This window comes from Phaethon aethereus, assembly GCF_964289735.1.
Source record: "Phaethon aethereus genome assembly, chromosome: 29".
Taxonomy (NCBI): Eukaryota; Metazoa; Chordata; class Aves; order Phaethontiformes; family Phaethontidae; genus Phaethon; species Phaethon aethereus.
Window position 1 is genome coordinate 2365998 of NC_138605.1, and position 20103 is coordinate 2386100.

The 20103-nt window shown below is 42.7% G+C and overlaps 1 protein-coding gene across 1 annotated transcript; it reads right to left on the reverse strand.

The window, feature by feature from the left end:
* Positions 1–204: 204 nt before the first annotated feature.
* On the reverse strand, positions 205–18530 carry CERS5 (ceramide synthase 5). The gene is made up of 10 exons (XM_082011942.1): positions 18310–18530; positions 12178–12283; positions 9929–10059; positions 8891–8948; positions 8199–8249; positions 7412–7504; positions 5925–6053; positions 5534–5640; positions 3489–3645; positions 205–615 (listed from the first exon to the last, which is right to left on the reverse strand). Exons 1-10 carry the CDS (start codon positions 18507–18509, stop codon positions 463–465), a joined length of 1185 nt encoding a protein of 394 aa, XP_081868068.1. The 5' UTR covers positions 18510–18530; the 3' UTR covers positions 205–462.
* Between the last annotated feature and the right edge of the window lie 1573 nt (positions 18531–20103).

Sequence of the window (20103 nt, forward strand, 5' to 3'; positions counted from 1 at the left end):
TCAGACGTGGAACCACGGGACCCTGTGTTCTCCATGCTCTTAAGTGGCGTCTGGAGTGCATCAAGGAGATACACTGAACCTGCACTGGAGCAAACCGTCACTGAAATGGCACCGTAACCCTCCTGCGGTCAGCAGCCAGCCTAGTCCAAACTTGTTCTGCCTTGAGTTGATCCGAGTAAAAACGAGATTGTCACAAAGATACCTCTGCAACTATCGGTGGGACTAAGATTTAAGAACAAAATGGCTTAAAGTGAAATCTGCAGCTTTGTTTTTGCCCTAGTCATTGGCTTTATCCCTTCTGTTGTGCAAAGCCTCTGACTGGCCTGGATTGTGCCCATTTCAGATTTGCTGGAGGTTTCTAGGGAAGGGGTATCTTGATTAAAGATCACTTGGGAATGTGGAGCTCAACACATCTAGATATTTAAAGATAAGTTCGTGTTCACTCAAGGCCAGCCCACAGCCTTACTCCTCTTCTGCCCACTGGCCACTAGCCACATGGCCATTAATGCGGTTGGAGCCGTTACTCGAAATGCTGAAAACTCCTTTTGTGCTGTTGGAAGTCACATCCTCCTCTTCAGAGCTGCTCTCTACATCACTGCGGTCATCTTTTGATACCTAAACATTTCAAACAAGATTTGGTAGTGGAAAGGGGAGAAGGCAAGTTGAAAAATTCACACAAAGCAGTAGTTAGAAGGTTGTGTCCATGTGATTAACCAGCTTTAGTCAGTCACATTTACCTTCTACATTTGGTCCTTGAATCACTTCAAACTCACAAGAAGGAACCTGTCATCACATACAGAATGCAAGACACAGACACTGAAAATTTGGAAATACAAGTTCCATTTTCCAAATACTCTGCACATCTGTGAAAGCACTACACTTGTTTTGCTCTCACCAGATCAGAGGACAGACACTACAGATCTTTGGTTGTCCTTGTCTTCCAAGAGCTGCATTCTAGATCGGTTAAAGGCCGCTTTTCCAAACAACGAATTTGGAATCAAAACACTTCTCACACCATAAGAGTCAGTGGGTATGATGACCAAAAACATGTATATATCAGTTTTAGAGAGAACATTTTGTCCTACAGGGAACGACTTTGATATTTTAAAAATTAGCCAGTTATATTTCTCACATTACTGTTTGCACAAAGTGCCTCCCATTTTCACAGCTTGCAGTTCATACATGAGAACACATTTACGAGCGAAAAAGCCTCATTGGACAGCGGGCTGTAGAACAAAGACAACTATTTAATCCAGCAAACACCCACTCAGGAACAGAAGGAGCATCTCAGCCCAGTGATCCAGATCTGCTTTACAGAGTTATGCCTTTAGTTAAAAGACTGACTGCAAATCCAGCTGAATTTGATTGGCACGTGGGATTTTGAACCTTTCGAAGCAGATCCAGGCTGCCGGCTGCACTGAGTGCCGCAGGAGGGCACTGCACCAGCACCGCAGAACCAACCGCACCAGAAGGTGAAGGGAAGAGATCATAAGCCCGGCCCTAACTGCAAACAAGCACCTTGGTTGGTGGCGGGGTGCCAGAGCCATAAACTCACCAGTGCCGAGCAGTGACTACCTGAATGGCCCGTGCTTTGCCATACCCCAAGGCAGGCTCTCCACACTTCTGCCTCTGCAACTAATAGCCCTCATTTACTTAATGTGCAAGCACTTTGCGGCTAGCACATTTCCAAGGATTCCATCCTGCTCTGCTTGCTTTGAGTCAGGGTTAAGGCTTTTCAACAGCACCAGGCAGGAAGTTTTTGAACTCAAGGGAAGATCTGGCAGAAAGCCAGGTAAAGTTAATGATCTCCAGGATTGGTTTTGACAGGCCTGTTGGATGTACTGGCTTCTGTCTGTTGCCAGAACTTTTGGTATCTTTCCCCACTCTCCTGCTATGCTGGAAGTTCAAAGGGTCACTGGAAGGAAGCAGAAATCGCTTGAAAATTTTCCTGTTATTTGGGGGACAACTGACTGTGCTACTACTCCTTTTCACAGAAAGCACTGCATTTCTCCTGTCCTCTTTCAACTCAGTGTTAATGAGCACTAAAGACAGATATCAGACTCTCTGTGGGCGTATAAAAGCACAAAGATGAAGGTCATGCAGCCAGCTGACAGCAGATAAGAACAAACCCCAGGACACTGCTTTGCCTTTGGAAAAATTCTGCATTTTAGCATACTGTCAGAACCAGCACTGCATCAGCCAGGGAGAGAAATGAGAAGGCACCAGCCAACTAAAGCCCCAAGACCATAGCTTTGCTTTTGTCTTAGCCTTGAAACAAAGACAGATGTGTTTCAGTGAACAAACAGAAGCACAGGTCACACTTACATGTGAAGGATGAAACTGTTCAGTTCCAATATGGCACAAAGAAAAGGAGAAAAGAATGAAGAAGACAGAGCTTAGAGTCCTTTCTCTGTCTAGGTCACCTGGACAGGAGAGAACCAAGGAAAGGAGAAAGATGTAGGCCTCAGGATACAGAAACAGCTGCACAGACAGGAAAGACGACATTTGCAGTAGCAGCTGTGGGGAACAGATGAAAAGATCATGCGCATACTCTCAAACATGCCTTCCCCTGACAATCACTGCCACGGACAACTACGATATAAATATTTTTCAAGGTTACATTCCATGTGTAGGGGCAGCTAAGAAGTCAAACACAAAATAAAGTAGAGCCATGAGAGAAACTCAGATCAGAATACCAAATACCTGACTTAAAAAAAAAAAAGCATTTGTGCTACGAAATCAGCAGTTGCTCTCTGGTAGCTGCAAAGGAAGTGGCTTCTCTCTGGGCTGGGTGTCAAATTAGTTTCTAGATTGGCTTGCCCTGTCTCATGCTACTTCAGCTGAACTACACTTCTTTGCTTGGCAAATGAGGTTGCAGCCAGAAGTTAGTATTGTTCACTTTTAGGGCAATATCCATTGCTAATCAGCTGCTGTAGTTTCACCCTCCCTCTCCCTCAGACTCCCAACACAAATTAAAATTAGAATATTCAGGACCAAAGATAGACTGAACCCCATTAGCCCAGTGACAACCAGCAAACTCCTCTGCATTTCTGATAGTCCTTTCTCCTCTACATGCTGCAGCTCAATGCCTGGCCTGCACCGACAGCCAGAAGCCTGTGTTAGTGCTAACAAATGGAAGACATCCCACATGACTGTTCAAAAAAGAGCCTACTACCACCTTAATCTCTAAACAAAGTACATAACAAGTCTGACATCATCACTATTATTACAACATCCAAATGTACTGGAAATGATGTTATTTCCCTGCACGACCAGAACAGAGAGGAAAGCATCCCTGTCTTTGTATAGACCTGGCAACTCAGGTCTGCAGAGCAACCAAGGTAAAAAAACCCTACCTTTCTACAAAGCAGTCCTGGTGCAAGTCCCATGAGAACTAGTGCCAGCCCTCACTGAAGGGCTCTGTTTCTCCTGATTACTTAATAGGGCTTGTAGGAAAGAGGACCCAAAACAGCCACCAGCAATCTTACCTTTCCCCGCACAAGGGCCTTGTAGGCAGTGCGAATGATGAGATAAGACCAGATGATATGCAAGATCTGCAAGGTTATCAAAAGCCCATTGAATAGCCACCATGAAGGATAAGGACCAATCAACTCCCAGCTTTCAAATAGGGTTGTATTCAAAATCCTAAAAGAGATGCAGAAACACATTACAGATCGGCCGTGCTGGTAACATGGCCTCCAGCTCTAAATTAAGATGACTGGCCAGATGCACAACAGTTTGTATCTCATTTAAGCATCTGTTGCTTTGCTCCTGTCAGAGCAGCGCTGCTGCTAGTCTCTTGCCAGAGTTAGGAGACAGACTAAAGCTAATTGGAAACATTTGAACTGAGCAACAAACAGGAGAAGATGTGAATGTTCTGCAATTCGGTTACACATACAGATCTGCTGCCAATTTCCTTCTCAAAAGCATAAGCATTTATAATAATGTTACAGGAAGTGATGTCAAGCTGCACTGGTCATCAAAACAATGATTAACACATTCATATTTGGGCAGTCTTCACCCATACTTAAAGATCAGGAAGGAATTTTGTTCCCAGTAGGCCTCCCTCCCTGTGCGCTATTCTCTTCCCTCAGATTTTTATAGATTCCTCCTGCCAAGCTGGAGGACTAGAGACTGCTTTATAGACAAAGCTTTGTGCTTTCTTTCATTACTGTTTTGCTGTTCTTGTCGCTGGGAGTTATTGCCAGTACTTAAGTGATTTAATAAACACTTTACATTTTATGAAGTAGAGAGGTATGGAGAGACCTTTAAAGACATCATTAATTTCACACAGCTTTTAACATTTCACAAGAAAAGAAAAACAAGCCTTTCAAAGAAGAGCCCAAGTCCCCCAAAATGCAACTACAACTACAGAAACATCTAACTCATAGCCAGTTTATGGATGAATTAAATGCAATTCCAGGGATCTGTTGATGGTTTATACTGCTAATTAGGGAAAGGAATATATGTGAAGTGAAATAGCATAGGACCTGCAATACCGCTACAAGCTTGCCAGATTTCTCTACAAAGTTGAGGAATTACATTACAGCCAGTGGAAAATACATTAAAGATTTACAGGACTGCTGAGCAATAGCATGACGCAAGAGCACCACACCTCATGGCAGACAACAGCAATAAAAACAATGACAACTGTCTCGGCTGTCACTGGAAGGAGCCTATGAAGACATAAGAATTAAAGCTCTTCCTTATCCAGGCTCCTCTGATGCATTTACTGGAAAACAAGCAAGAGCTTTAATTGCAACCCTGATACCAAAGTATTGTTTCTGCCTACCATCAAGGCACCCAAAAAGAATGGGAATGCAAGCCACCCATGGCCTAGGAAATAAATGTATGCAGTAAAACCAAAATAAACCGAGTAATAATCAGGTGTAACCAAATTTTCACCACAGTCTTTGAACAGAAACAAAAAGTGGATAACAGCTCAACAGAAGAACCTCACCAAGCCTGACCTATTGAGGTGCGAGGGAATCTCATTATAGGATGATTACCTATAAGCCATTTAGCCAGGGTTTTACCTCCCAAGAAACCTAAGACTTATTTCAGGCTCTGAACGATCACGACACAAGGACAGAACACAAGCGTCATAAGAAATCAGAAACTGCAACAATGACTAAGCCAGATACTCAAAAAATCAAATTTACCTCAAGAGACCATGCCTCATTTGTAACTATTTCCAAAACTTCTTAAGAGAAGCAAACAACCCTTCAAGTATTTCAGAGCAGCTACTGGCTGACTTGGCTCCGGCTAATAAGCACTGTCACCACTTTGCAGTAGGAGAAGAGGGGCCAGCTGTGCATTAGGATTCTAGTCGCTTTTCACACTCCCTCAGCTGACTGTCGAGAGGTTTCTTCATATGCCTAGCTGAACGTACTGCTCCAAACAGTACTTGGGTTGTCTGCAACTTCAGGCTGCCTTGAGGGACAGACTGGAATGTTTGCAAGAAGTCTAAATACAAAGGCTTTGCTTAAAGGATTGGAAGAACAAACAAGACCTTACAGCTCAAGGTGCTTACCAGAAAGGATAAATGCCCAGCCGTGTAACAATGAATACGACACCAAAGAGCATGAAGAAAGCATCACATAGACGTTGGTACTTGGCATAATTGGCTAGCTTTGCAGCCTAAAAGAGACAAGAAACATGAGAATATTATTCCCTTTGTGCATTCATGTAATTACCAGGCTGCAGAGCTTCAAAAACCCTCAAGCCATCACATTTGTAAGGAGTTTGGAATATTTAGGGATTATTCTCAGCACGAAAGAAGTCATGAGGAAAAGCTGACAAGGCAGGATCAGCAGCACAAGTTTTATGGCATATTTAGTGCAGTTTATCAAGAACGGGAAAGTCAGCTTTCTCTGAGACCACTCTAGCGCATTAGGAATGCAAAGATTTGAAAGGAAACTCACCTCTAAAAGGAAATCTGATGCATCATGGAGGCACAGCACCAGAGTTCCAACCCGCACCATATTATTCATATACGAGAATGTAATGAGCCCAATTGTAGCCAAATGATGGACGAACATGATCAGGAAGTCCTGGAAACAGAAAAAAATGAATGAAGACTCTTTGGCTGTCAAACAAATACAAAGGTTTGGAGCACAGCCACAGAACTGGCTAACTGGGGTCATACATAGGATTACTTCAGTTCAGACTCTGACTCCACTTTATGTAACGCACAGCTCATCACACAACATCAGCCATCACCACTAAAGGTTCCAGAAAGGTCTCTCCAAGCATTTGTGCTCCTGTGAAGTCAGAACTCTGCATACACAGGCACTGCGCAGTCTCTTTGGCACACACATGCAAGGTAAAGAGAAGTACGCCTGCAGACCCCACTGAAAAGACTGACAGGATAACATATGGCCCTTATCTTTGGCTCTTTTTGGTTTTACAGTCATATTGCTAGTCCTTTCAGCTCTTGGCACAGATTTTAAGTATACTGCTGTTACTGTTGTCAGTGTGCAAAAGCCTGCCAGAGCACAGCAGGCATAGAACATAAGATAACCCGACAGCAAGAACTAGGCCACTTCATTGAAAAAATGTTTACCATGCACATACATTCAGGGCTGTTTTCCAGTTTAGCCCCCTGGGTACAACACTTCCATGTCAGTGTACCTTACCGTGCTTGCAGTGCGGAATGAAATCCACTTTGTTAAAGTCAGAGTACAAAATTAAACATTATAAACAGTACCACAGATGCTGTTAATCACTCCCTTTCTGCAGCTTCAAGATATTCTGTAGTGCCTCACCTGCTAATATTTCAGTACAGAAAAAAAATCGCAGGCAAACTTTTCTTTTTGAGCAGTCGATGCAAGAATTGGGATAATTTGCTACTTTGCAGTTCATATACAGAAGCAATAAACCATGATTTACTATGAACCGTTTTCCAACAGCAACAATAAGCCAAATCCTAGAACGCAGCACAACCGAATTAGATTCCAGCAATTGCAACCAGTCATCATTCTGCTACACAGGCAGATGAAAAACTACTTTCAAAACCTATTTATTATTGCTTTAGTGTTTGCCTTTTTCTCACCCTGCTCAGCAAGGTAGCGTGCTTCGAGTGTCTTATTTTCATGTTTTCTTGCAAGCCTTCTAATTAAATCTATTTTTACACAATGATTTGATAACTTTTTATTGGGAAGTATTGAGTGATTCTGTTCTTTCCCTTGGAAGGTAAAAGGGCATGTACCAGACTGCATACCAGGCTTGCTCCATCCTTTTTCCCAGGACTGGGTAGTGATTACAGAAGGAGGTAGGCTACACAAAGATGTGAAGGAGGAAGAAAATACAGTTATTGGTATTCTTTAGCTTTACTGGTGAGGCACACTCACATTTTTTGTTAGGCCTATCTATTTAGCAAAGTGGTTAGTGCAATTCTGGTTAATCTCACCTTCCGTTTAATGTCTGTAAACTGAGAAAACATGAGAGACCAATAGAAGGCCAGCTCCAAGATATAGTAATAATAAAGCCTGGATGTTAGAGGCTGGAAAACAAAGACAGCACAGTTAGAAGACAAAGTACTTTAAAATTTACATTAAAATTGATATTTTCCCTCCTTCCTTCCCATCCCATTTTATTCCTCCAGAATGCTGAGGCGTAAGTTAAGAGATCCAGAATTAAGGTTTAGTAAAAACAAGCTTAAGCATCACACGTCTTACTCTAGGCTTAGTCACACAAACATACTTGTGTGTTTGAGCTTTATTCAAAAGGAGTAAGATTCCCTTGTCAATATTTACAATTCATACTGCGGCCTCTTGGGTTAGGAGAACCAGGCACTGAAACAGACTGGTTGGCCCCTATACAATCACACTTGCTACATAATGAAAACGACACTGTAAGTAAGTTACCAGTATAATTTTATGCCTTCCCCCCCCCTTTAATAATCTCAGCAGCAAGTAAACATAAAATTAATATGAACCGAGTCAGTTCTATCTGAGGAAATACTGCTGATGACAAACCTAACCAGGACCTGAAGACATAAATGCCATCTTTGTGTATTCCAAAAGGGATGGCCATTTACTGACTAGAACGCTTACCAGGTTGCGGCCTGTGCAGCATCCACCTCACAGAATAATAAGCAGCACTCAAGTATACTCAGTTTCAATCTGCTATCGTTAACAAAAAATAAAACCTGAAATTGTGCAAAAAGTTTAATCTAGTGAGTGATTATCTCCTACCTGGAAAGGGTAGTTGTACCAGCACTGTCGTGTGTCCCAAAACCAGGGTGCCTGAAGGGAAAAAGGTAAGTTATTATTCTACTGGGTTTTTTCTTCTGTCATCTAAGGCAGTTGATCTCTACAGGACTGTTCCACCGAAATTTTATCTTGATTCTACCATTCAAGCTAAATGTATTGAAAAACATCCTAGTGATTTAAAACACTCTTTCTGCAGTCAACAGCAAGTTATACTGCAATGGAAATTCAAAGAATAATCATACAGCTCTAATAACAATAAAGACCCGAAGAGATGAATCTGTATTCCTTCCAAAGGGAGATGAGAAAAAATAAGCAGCTCTCTGTAGCAAAAAAAGACAACAAAAAACCCACCCACAAACCAAACACAACAAAACCAAAACAGTTCTGTCTCATTCTGGGGTAACAGGACAAGTAAGTTTCTAATATTTCCATAATGACAGATCTGTATCAAAGCTTTGCTACAGTGTAAAGAAGGTCCTTAAACATAAACCCTAGGATCTCAAATAAGGGAACAAAAAGATGACTATCACCACTAAACCTCCCTTGTTTTAAGCTAGGTGCAAGCACTGAAGTAGTAACACAGGTAGTCAAAGCCCCTATGTTTCAGCAGGACAGCCATAACCCAGATGCATGCCACGCCAAACAACAAGGGGGATGATGACAGAACAACTCACCGTCCAGAGAAACCTGATTCCATAAAAAAATATACTTAAATAAAATGTAAATCTCCACCTGGAAAAAGAAGCAAAAATTAAACTTATAAAATAGAAATAGCTTCTGGTTAACATTTTTAACAAAAACTGGAACAATTGTGAACACCCACCAAAAGCTAATCCTTCGTTTGTAAACATTTCATGTTAAGGATAAATCTATTTAAGAGTTTTCACACCACACAAGAGTTTGCATCAACAGCCAAGTTTGAAATAAAGTCCAGAGTGAACATGCATCATTCATATGCTTTACTATACAATAACAAGGTAACAACAAGTCAAGTCATGGTTATCCAGAAGGTATCCTAATATATATATATTTGTCCCTCTTACCTTGTGGCTTTAAGTAGACAAAACCATACTGGGGGGAAGAATTAATATGGAGAAAGTTACTGGAAAGGAAAGAAACCAGCACAGAAGAAATAACAAGTCAGGAAAAAATACTCAGATGCTACTACACTAACAGAGGTAACTGCAAGCATTCAGAAAGAAACAAAGAACAAAAGAATGAACTGAAATGAAAAGAGGAGGAATCCAAGAAGTGTCTGTATAAAAGTATATACATCATCCTGTAACCCATAAGGTCATGCTGTCTGGGAACAAATGCTGGTCTACAACATAACTGTGCAAACAGCAGACTTGTCTTCAGTATAATTATGCAAGTTGTGCACAGGCATATGCGTACATGCACACACATGCACACTGAAGTGCTACGTTTGCATTAAGGATCTGGTCCACTCTCTAAAGCTGCTCATCCTTGATAGGAGTAACTCCTCTACACGTGTTCTGGTCTCTCATGCATATATACAAAATATTTTAGAATACTGAATTCTAAAAAGCCCTCCTAACTTCTTTCATTTGCTTATATAAGAATTTCTCTTCCACCAGCCAACCCCAAGACACTAGTTTAAATTAGCAGCTGACCACAGTCTCAGTTAGAAAAGAGAACATACAGCTGGAGCTTTAAGATGAAGCCACATCTTGGCCTCTGCACAAACATACATGCTCTCACAAAATTTAGTGAGGGTGGTGGGTTTGTCCTGGTTCCTCCGATGACGAAACCAGCGCTGGATCTTTCGAACATCCCAGTCTAGCTGCTTTGACAAGCCTTCTAACCTCTTTCCATCTGGAGACTGAAGGAAAATGAAACAAGTGTCATTTCTCCTACTTCTCAACCTACTTCAGACTGAGATCCCCTCTGTACTATGATAGAAATGATGCACAGATAACAAAAAACCCACACACTTAGGAAGGCACTATGCATAGACTACAAGCAGGAACCCATTGCCACAAATGTTCATTCAAGTTTAACCTTCATAAGCCACTAATTACTTAAGTATTCACAATGCTTTTGATTTAACATTTCCTCATTTATTTCATCGTTTGACAGCACATTATGACAAAGAGTGCAATTGTTCTGTGTCTTAATTTGGGGGGAGGAGCTTTTAAAATGTCCTGTCCTACCTGTTAAAACTTGCACATCAATTCAAACACTCCAGAACTCAGGAAGATCAAAGCTGGATACATTTAAGGGTTGCTACTCACTGCAAGTTTAGGGAAACTTTAAAGTAAGAGTTGGTTTAACACATGAGATATTTGTATATTCCAAAAGGGCATCATAGAGATGGCGTTATTTCCATTACCAAAGTTTATTAATAAAATTAAATTTGAAAACTGAAATAATTATATGATAAAGGATATATCACTGTTCTCTGACTGGAAACTCTACTGGTAGTTTATTTGTTTGAATAGTGACATAAATGGATTTATAAGAGACAAAGTGAACAAAACCTGATAACTACCTCTAAAATGGCCCAGTGCTGAGATAAGCCAGTTTCAGATCAGTGTCCTTTTAACAAGCTCTGCCAGGGAGCTCTTAAAACAGAAAGACGATAAACACATTTTACTACTTGAATTGCATACAACCCCAAAAAATTACACAGAACACTGATTTAATAGAGAGTGACCAGACTGTTCAACTGAAAACCAAAATCACCCGTCATTTGATTTTCAGTACTGAGACCATGACTTTCCTCCAATACAACCAGATCTCACCGCACTTTACTAGGCCTTAATGGTTCGGGCTACCTAACACTTCTGCACTGGAAGTGAACCTGCCTCAACGGAGAATTTACAGAGCTCCTATTTCAGAACAGCAATGAAATCTTTCCCCTGCATCAGTGCCACCCTACATTCCGATTCTCCAGATCCAACAGCAGACACAAGCACACTGGTACAGTTAAAAGCAGTTCTGTTTTCATAAGCTAGATAAATTTTGCACAGCTTGTGTCCTCATGGGTTTAAGCATTAATTTCAAGGACATCCCCTACATAAAAGCCCTCCCTGCAAACGGCATCAAATCGTAGGGACTTTTCTGTTCACACGTCATTCCAAATACCTCAAAATTTTAATGTTCCCATGAGGCGAGTTTTAGTAAGGTTTTTATCGAATTTCCCCTCCATTCACTGAGCACTTTATCTGCTCAAGTCAGAATGAAGTTCAGCATCACCAAATCAGAACATAAAACCTTCCATTTCATTATCTTTAATGAAAATCTATCATGCCGTCTGCGTGGATTTCACTGTCAACATTTAACAGAGCACGGACAGTGTTAAATTCTGTAATTCTGAAGCGAAGGAACACTGTCAGCTTCAGAGAAAGAAAGGCCATTAAACAATCAAAAGAAACACCCACTGTCAACATTACATGCCCCACCCTTTATCAGGGTAGACTTCCATTGACTGAACGCTTTCCTTAAATAACTGACTTCCACTGTGACAGCTGTTGTCCAGTTCCACAGTAGATGGCAAAAATAAGAGGAAGGCATTCACACAACTGGCCAATAAAACCAGAAAAGGAACAGATCTCAAGGAAACAAGTAGCACTTTTCCAAGAGAAAGTGAAAGATACTGGGAAATTTCTTGTTAAACCAAGAATGATCACCTTACAGGACTTACAACGTGGACAAAGGTGGGGAACTAAAAGAAGCAGCCTAGTACCTTTCTTAAAAGAGAACATTTTTTATTCAAAAAAAGATTCTTCTGTGGACAAAAGCATAGGTCAGCCATAAAGAGAATTTACATTGCTACAAGAAGGACATGCCCAAGGCAAAGCAAAATAAGAAAAAGCATACTTCTTGTGCATGCACAGTGTGAAATGCATTTCTCTCAAACTAGAAAAGTGAAAGCAAAAAGCCCCCCACCCACTACTCAAAGGCCTCCATTTCTAGCAGAATTTGAAGGATGACTCACCTTAGTGATGGATGTAAACACTTTTTCTAAAATTGCATTAGGCTGGGCTCTGTGAGGTCCACTGTCTTGAATGCCAAGGTTTATGGCACATGGCTTGGCAATAAACCTGAAAGAGTTCCAAAGAGCAAGCCAGATTAAAAGATAGCTATTTCCCTCCTCTGCCTAAATCACAAGGACCCCAACTTGTCACCAACTGCAAAACATCTCCAAAAAGCTTCAAGATCTCCACTCACTTTGCTTAAAGAAACTTCACGGGTGAAGTAATAACTTTTATTAGTCCAAATGGTAATTGCAGACAGCACATACAGTACACACATCTAAAATGAAAAATTAAATGTCCTTGGCTTATAAGCATCAGAAAGTGTTCCCCCAGGGGGATTCTCATCACTCAGAAATAAAATAACAGATCACTGATAGGAGTCCTCTGCAAACATAAATGCTAAAGCCCTTACAGCCTTATCAACGAAATGCCTTATTTCTAGAATGCACCTTGGTGTCACACAGCTCAGAAAAGAAGGAAGGTCAAGTGACACACTTCCTAAAAGGCATGCAGGTTGGGGTTTTGGGGGTTTTTGTTTTGGTTTTGGGAAAAATAAAGTGGCTTGTTTCCTTCGGGAGAGAGAGATGACATAAGAAATCACTCAGTCTGAAAGACCCAAGATCTCAGTCCCGAATGCACACCATATTCCAAAAGCTGATCTAACACTTCGTGAATTTTATAGTACAGACACTCTGAAAACAAGCCTAGTTTTGAAACTAAAATGAATATATAAATGTTCAAAAATTATTAGGTTATGCTGTACCTTTGTGTCAAAATGGTCACAAGAGTCTAAGGAAAATGAATGTGTTACCTGAACATGTGAATTGTTTTCTCTCCTGTTGGTTGGTGAGAGAGGGGGGTTTCAAGGAGCAATTTTTTTTTAATCAATTATCTTGAGCGAGACAGCAAAGAACCTATTTCTCAAAACCGATTTTGAAAAGGACTCAACATTTGCATCATCAAATCTATTTTTCTTCAAAACGGAGATTGTTTCAGACAACTGAATTGAAGACAGCAAATTACACATGTATTCAATTTAGCAGACTCAGAGTACCATCATGCAGAAAATGCTGCTGTTTCCAACAACGACATTTGTTACCATTTCTCCTTGTGTTTAAAAGGAGAGATTAAAATTCAGGAGAATCACCACTATAAGTGTTCCAACAGCAATCGTTCTTGGGAATACATTGTTAGTACTTCAGTAACAAATAACTATGACTGTGTTTAAGAAGTTTAAGACACAGGTTGTGGGGTTTTCCCCTTGAGAAATTACAGATCAGCTCATGACTAATCCCAAAGGAACTCCCCTGCTCTCAGAAAATACTTAACAAGTAACAGACACTGTGGTCCCAGGTTTCACTGTGCTGCCCCATTTCTTCATGCGTCCTGTTAATTTCAACAGTCATCGCTTTAAAAAAAAAAAATTAAAAAAAAAGGAAAGAGTTATTTCCTTTTAGCTTGGCTCAAAAGGCTCACTGCTTCCTCCATAATCTAGACCACCAGATAGAAATCATGTTCTGATGTTATGAAACATTTGGCTAGACCCCCCCACAAAAGCGTACATCTTTATACTCTTCTTTCCTACAGGATATACCAACAACAACAAAGAAGTACTCGTGCAATTACAGGATGCCAAGTATTTTTATTTAATTTTCTGGGACACAGTGCTTACAGCTCCATTAAAAAAAATATCCTGGACTGAAGATACTTAGTTTGGGTCTGTTTCCTCACATAAGAGAGGAAACCTGAAAAATCTACAAATCTGCACATTTAATTAATTTATTATTCAGAAGAGGCATCTTCTGTTTTAAGAACAAGTAAAGAAGAGAATGAATGGTTAAGAAAGCTCATCACAATCCATACAAAGTTTTGGCATTATTCTAGAATTCAAAACCTGAAGCATCAAGGAAAGATGAAATAGCATATCTCAGAAAAAAAAAAGATGCACTAATAATTCATTTGGGGACCTAAAGTTTAAAAACAAAACAAAACAACTCAAAACTTTGCATGAAACTATTCCTGAGTAATAGGCTTCCTTCACTAGAAGGCTTAGGGAAAAAGTACAGATGTTCCCAGAAGTCAGAGGGGTGGGGGTATCAAGAGTAAGCCACAGACTACAGACGCAGCGCGAGACTCAGGTTACGCAGTCAAGCATGTGGGTGACCAAAGAGCAAATCAAAAAAACCCACAAACATTTCTAGGTGCACAAAGCAGCCAGAACATCAACACAAGCAGACAAGTCACAACAATGGAGGCAAGGGAGGCAGTCCCAGTCACAGAAACAGGAAGGAAAAAGGATGGCGGCAATGGATTTCGTTACTTTTAAGGAAGTCTAACCCAACGCCGTAACGTAGCTTCTCTAACTCCACAACTAATGGCTTCATGCAATGGAACTGCAAATGACAACTGTCCTTCGGCAGGGCTTCCTGGCTAGCCATGCAAGGTGTTTTTACCTCAGCTGGGCACGGCTAGCTCACGCTCACGAGCCCACTGAACCATCACCGTCCAATTGCTTCAACCAGTTACTACCTTGCAGGTGGAATAAGAAGTCAATGATCAATCCTGCTGTCAGTCAGAGAAATATCAAGATGACATAACATTTCCTTTAGGTGTCAATTATACAGTTTTATAGTTTTGGCTCCAGAAGAGGTTTTCAGATGTGCAATTTTCAGCGTAACCCACTGAGAAATAATTCTGCACAGCAATAGCAGTTAAGCACCAAAAAAAGGTGGCTCAGATTGTAGAATTTCCATTCTTGGGGATATTCAAAACTGAACACCACAAGACCATGAGCAACCTGACCTGACTAAAATGTTGGCCTTGCTTTAAGGAGAGGATTGGACAAAGTGACCTCCAGAGATCACTTTTCATTTAAATTATTTTATGATTCCACACTAATCTTAACTGCAGCAACTATTCCCAAGGTCAACTTACTGCCACACCTTCCCAGCAAGGAATGATCATCACTTAAATACTTATTATTACACTTTTCTGAATAGGTATCAACTCATTGGCTTAAGTTATACCTACCAAGCTACCTTTTTCACACTAGTTATTAAGATAGACGGATTTTGAAACCAACACCAATTTTCAAGTACACAGATTCATATGTTGTTACAAGTACTTCTCAGGCATGTTGTACTTCACAAACCCAAAGGCAGAATCCTTCTTTATGGAATTCAAGTTTGTCTGATAATTCACTATTACAGCTCTGAAAAGGAGGAACAATCCATGAAATGGTAAGATTTATAAAGTACACATTCAAAGTAAGAGTTCGTCTTTCCATAATCTCTCCGTTTCTCTGTGTTAAGATTAAACCACCTCTGTGGTTTAATTCCACAACCGTCCCTAATTCTCCAGGCCTGACAAAGTAACATCTAAAATCCCTTTCTCCAACCACCCAGCTTGAGCACAAGCTGCAGATCCTCAGACCTGCAGAGTAACAAGCATATCTGTTACCGAAGGGCATTCCAGTGTAATTATAAACACATCGTACGAATAACAGGCTCCGGGTTTTTGCAGATACCTGGGATTTTTTTTTTTTTGTGCCTGCCTGCAGTGGGACAAGATGTGTAAGGAGAAACAGCAAGTATAACCAAGAAAAAAAAACCAAACACACACAAACTTGTAGGCAGAAGTCTTTCTTTACCTTGCCTGCACAAAAATCCCACCACCCTGCAACTGAGTCAGGACCTTCCTCTACAAGTCTTGCCTCATCGCTATAGTCACATACTTGCCACAGACAGTCTGCCTAATGAATATTTTACCACCACTGTGATGCAAAGGTTAATTTATAGGAGCATTCACTAACAGAAATATGTGTCAGCGTTCACAAGTGTCAGTGTCACAAAAGCACTTCCTCACACTGAAGATGTACTGCGAAAGGAAAGCGAAAAGAAATGAAGAGAAGCAAAAACAAGACAGCTGCACAAGTGTAGAATTCAACAAAGATGAAATAGCATATCTCAGAAAAAAAAAAGATGCACTAATAATTCATTTGGGGACCTAAAGTTTAAAAACAAAACAAAACAACTCAAAACTTTGCATGAAACTATTCCTGAGTAATAGGCTTCCTTCACTAGAAGAAAGTCCAATTGCCAATTGTGTGTCAAGGAAGACGTTTGACAGAATCTCCCCAAAGCCTGAATCAGGGTATATGCACAATGGGATTTTATTAAGACAAATCTAAACTTTTACGACATGTTCAAAGTTGCAGGAGGAAAGAGAAAAGCATTTCTCAAAAAATACAGTCTTTTAAAACAAACATACTAGAAACTACTCTGGATGTTGCTTTCACTTCAGGATACCACCGAGACACACTATAGCAAAGACACAGCTGAAAAAAAGGAACAACCCTCTCAGGAACCAGGCCATAGTCTCTAGGTTTTACTGTGTAGGAAGAGGACTGACTTTGTCATTTGACTCCTCCCTGAATTAACACGGCAAAAGAAATTTCACAAATCAGGTAGATATTATCAGGATAAAGTAACTGATACCAGAGTGACTGTCTTGCTAGGTGTGGCAAGATGCACTTGTATCTTTCCTAACATCTCATACTCCAGAGAAAAGAGAATCTTTTGCACTTCTTTCCCAGACTATGACACCTGGACTAAACAGGGCTCAGAAAGTGAGGGGGACCTTCCTACAATATCCCTTTCAGGGGTATTGTTGTGTCTCACAACTTCCTTTCCTTGTCTGCTGGCAAGCATGGACATTTGGCCAAGACCAGCAGTAGCATGCCAAGGTGAGATGAGATTTTGGCACTACCACATGTGTTCCTGGGTCCCCTGCACTGGTTTGAACTGCCAGTAGATTTCTGAAGCTTTTTTTTTTTTTTTTTTTTTGAGGACAGAAAGATAAGGTGGAAAAAAAAAGAGCCTCTCAAAATCTCTCCTACCCTGCTGGCCTGCTTCATTTTTCTTCACAGTCCACCTCTTTACTTCACCCCAGTCCCCTCTTCTTAATTTCTGAAAACTCAAGCAAATACACACTTCTTACAGAAAACCCACAAAACAAAACCAACTCAATTCCTACTCACTCTAGTCCTAACAGCCCTTTTCATGCTTCAAAATACTTCTGCCCTTTTAATGTAGAAATTTAAGATTAAATAAATCTTTAATGAACTATTTGAACAGGAATACAAGGTGTCTTGGTCTGCTTCACCTAACAGTTTTCCTAAATAAGCCACTTTACTAATTAGTATCTATGTCACCCACACAGTCTGCCCTATGTGTGGCTGTAAGAGATACACACCATGGAAAGGATACACATCTGCCCCAGGGAAAAGCTAATATCATATGTTTATGGATACTCAAGTAAAGGAGAAACACTGTGTTACACCTGTTCATGGGCAGATACGATGATCTGCGCGTGCTGCTGTCATGCCCGAGATGCAGGGGATCCACAAATTGTTTAATAATACACTAGGCCATGTGAACAAGTCCTATTTCCTCATCCAGAAACTCGCAAGGAAAAGTACAACAAAGGCAGAGACCAGCAACACAAGCAAACCAACTGCAGAGCAGCAGCAGCCACTTGTCTCTCACTCGCCCAGCCGACGTTCCCCTGGACAGGAGGAGAAACAGAAGTGAATTCCCCAGACTTTCTTCTTGCGCTACCTCAGCAAAAGGTACCGCTAGCACTGGAGGAGCCTCTCCGGACCCAGAGCCAAGAGAAAGAGAGGAGCCCTATGGGCTCGCGTATGTCGTGACAGACACAGAGAGGTTCCCGGGACAGGCTTTCCCGAGTTACACGATATTCCTTTTCCACGCAAAAAGAGCCGCGGGAAGACGCTGCGGGCGGAGAGCCCGCCCCGGCCTCCACAGAAGGCCTCGGCGCTGCCTGAGGGGCGAGCGTGGAGCCCAAACGAGCCGCCTCACGGGGCCCGGCCCGCCCCGCCTCGCCTCCGGCCCGGCCCCAGGGCCGCCCGCCGCTCCCCCCGGGGCGCTCCGCAGCCCGTTGCTAAGAGACACCAGCGGCCTCGCCGCGCGGTCGCCCGCGAGGCGGGAGCGGGCGGCGTCCCGGCCGCTTCAGTCGCCGGAGGGCCCCGCCGCCCTGGGGGCGCCCCGCAGCGGGGGCGGTCCCGCGCTCACCTCTCGAAGAGCAGCCGCACGGCGAAGATGCCGAGCGCCAGCGGGAAGGCGGAGAGGACGTGGCCCGCGCGCGGGTACTGCAGCCCGCTACCCGGCGGGCCCGGCTCCCCGGCCAGGTCCGCCCACGTCACGTTGTGCGGCAGCCAGAACCGCTCATTCCAGAACCAGGCCCGCAGCGCCGCCGCCGCGGCCGCCGCCATCTTCCGCCGCCGCCACCGCCTGCCTCCCTCCGCCTCCCTCCCGGCGGCCGCAGCTGAGGCGGCCACCGCAGCCGACAGCGGGGCGGCACCGCGCGCCAGCACCGCCCCTCCCCTGCCCTGCCGGCGGCGAGGCCGCATGCGCAGGCCGGCTACGGACGGGCGGGGCTTCGCTGGGCTACGCCCCCGTCGCGGACCGTTAGCTCGGAGCAGGCGCGGTGCGTGGCCCGCGCGCTGGCCGTGGAGGCTCTGCGGCGGGCGGGCTCGTAAGACGGGGGCGCGCGCTCCCGCCATCCCCTCAGCGCTGGCTGAAGGAACGCGGCGGGAAGGAGGCCCGTTACGCGCTTCCGAGCCCTCGGGGGGGGGGGGGGGGGCGGTTTCCACGAACAGAGACGAGTTGTTTTGACTGAAAAGTCCTCAAGACAGTCTTTAATGGGGCCTAAAGCACGCGCTCCTGAGGGGAGTCCGGTCTCTTCCCCGGGAAGGCCCCGGCTGAGGCAGGCGCCGAGCCCGGCCTGAACACTGTGGGGGTGGTTGCTAATCACCCCGGTGGATAAACCACCTCCCCCTCACCCCCGAGGGGCTGAATTCCTCAGACGGCCTCATAGCCGGTTTCACTCGCCTCTGAAGGGAAGGGCCCCAGAGCAGCAAGCAGGACACAGCTCATGTGAAGAGTTCATGGTAAGATACCAAGGCTTAGTTTCACTAATATTAACAACAACGTGGTTTAACATTTAAGCACAAAACGAAGAGTAAGAGGTACACGGGTTGGCAAAGTTTAACATTTCAAGATTTCCTTATAGCTTTTAAAGCATTCAGAAACGTGTGTGGTTTAGGTTGACAGTCTTGGGATGAGGGTTACCAAGTAACAAAGCCCAGCCTTCGTGTAAGCTTTTCAGTTAGGTTCCCAAACTCTCCATAAAGGTGGCCAGCATCAACTTCCTTGTACAGTGTAGCAAATGATCCATCATATAACAGCTCTTTTGGCATCTGTCCAGTTGCAAGCAAATTAAATGGCCCATTAAGCATTCAAATACTACGATAAGTAATAGATTCAAGGACAGGCTAGTTCATGATCTGTTCACTTTTCTTTAATCAACGACTTCCTTTAAAAGTACAACTTGTGCTAATTTCTCCTTGAAGATGTTCAGCCTGTCTGAGTGAACAGTAAGGGTCCTTGTCACTCAGAGACTCACAGATGCCTCAGATTTAACGAGAACTAATGATGTATAATATTATAGTCTCTGGTAACTGCAGCCCATATTGCTTCAGTACTATGTAATTGAGTATGCATTGTAAAATTGAATTGTGTTTCCTAAGAAACAAGTAGTAGGCATATTCAATAAATCCAAGTCCACAACAAATATTCTTCACTTCCTTTTCAAATACACTTAGCACAGTTTCCAGTCAGAAAGATCTCCAGTTGCTTAGCAATTTGAGGAAATCTGGTATCAAATGGATTTTGTTAGGGAGAGAGAAGGATTACAGCAAGCAGCATGTGCTTGTACATCAGCTTTCTTAGTTTTGCAATACCTCTACCTGTACAAATCAAGTCTTAATTCTCCCTTAGTACAAAAGAAAAATTAGCAGTAGGTTG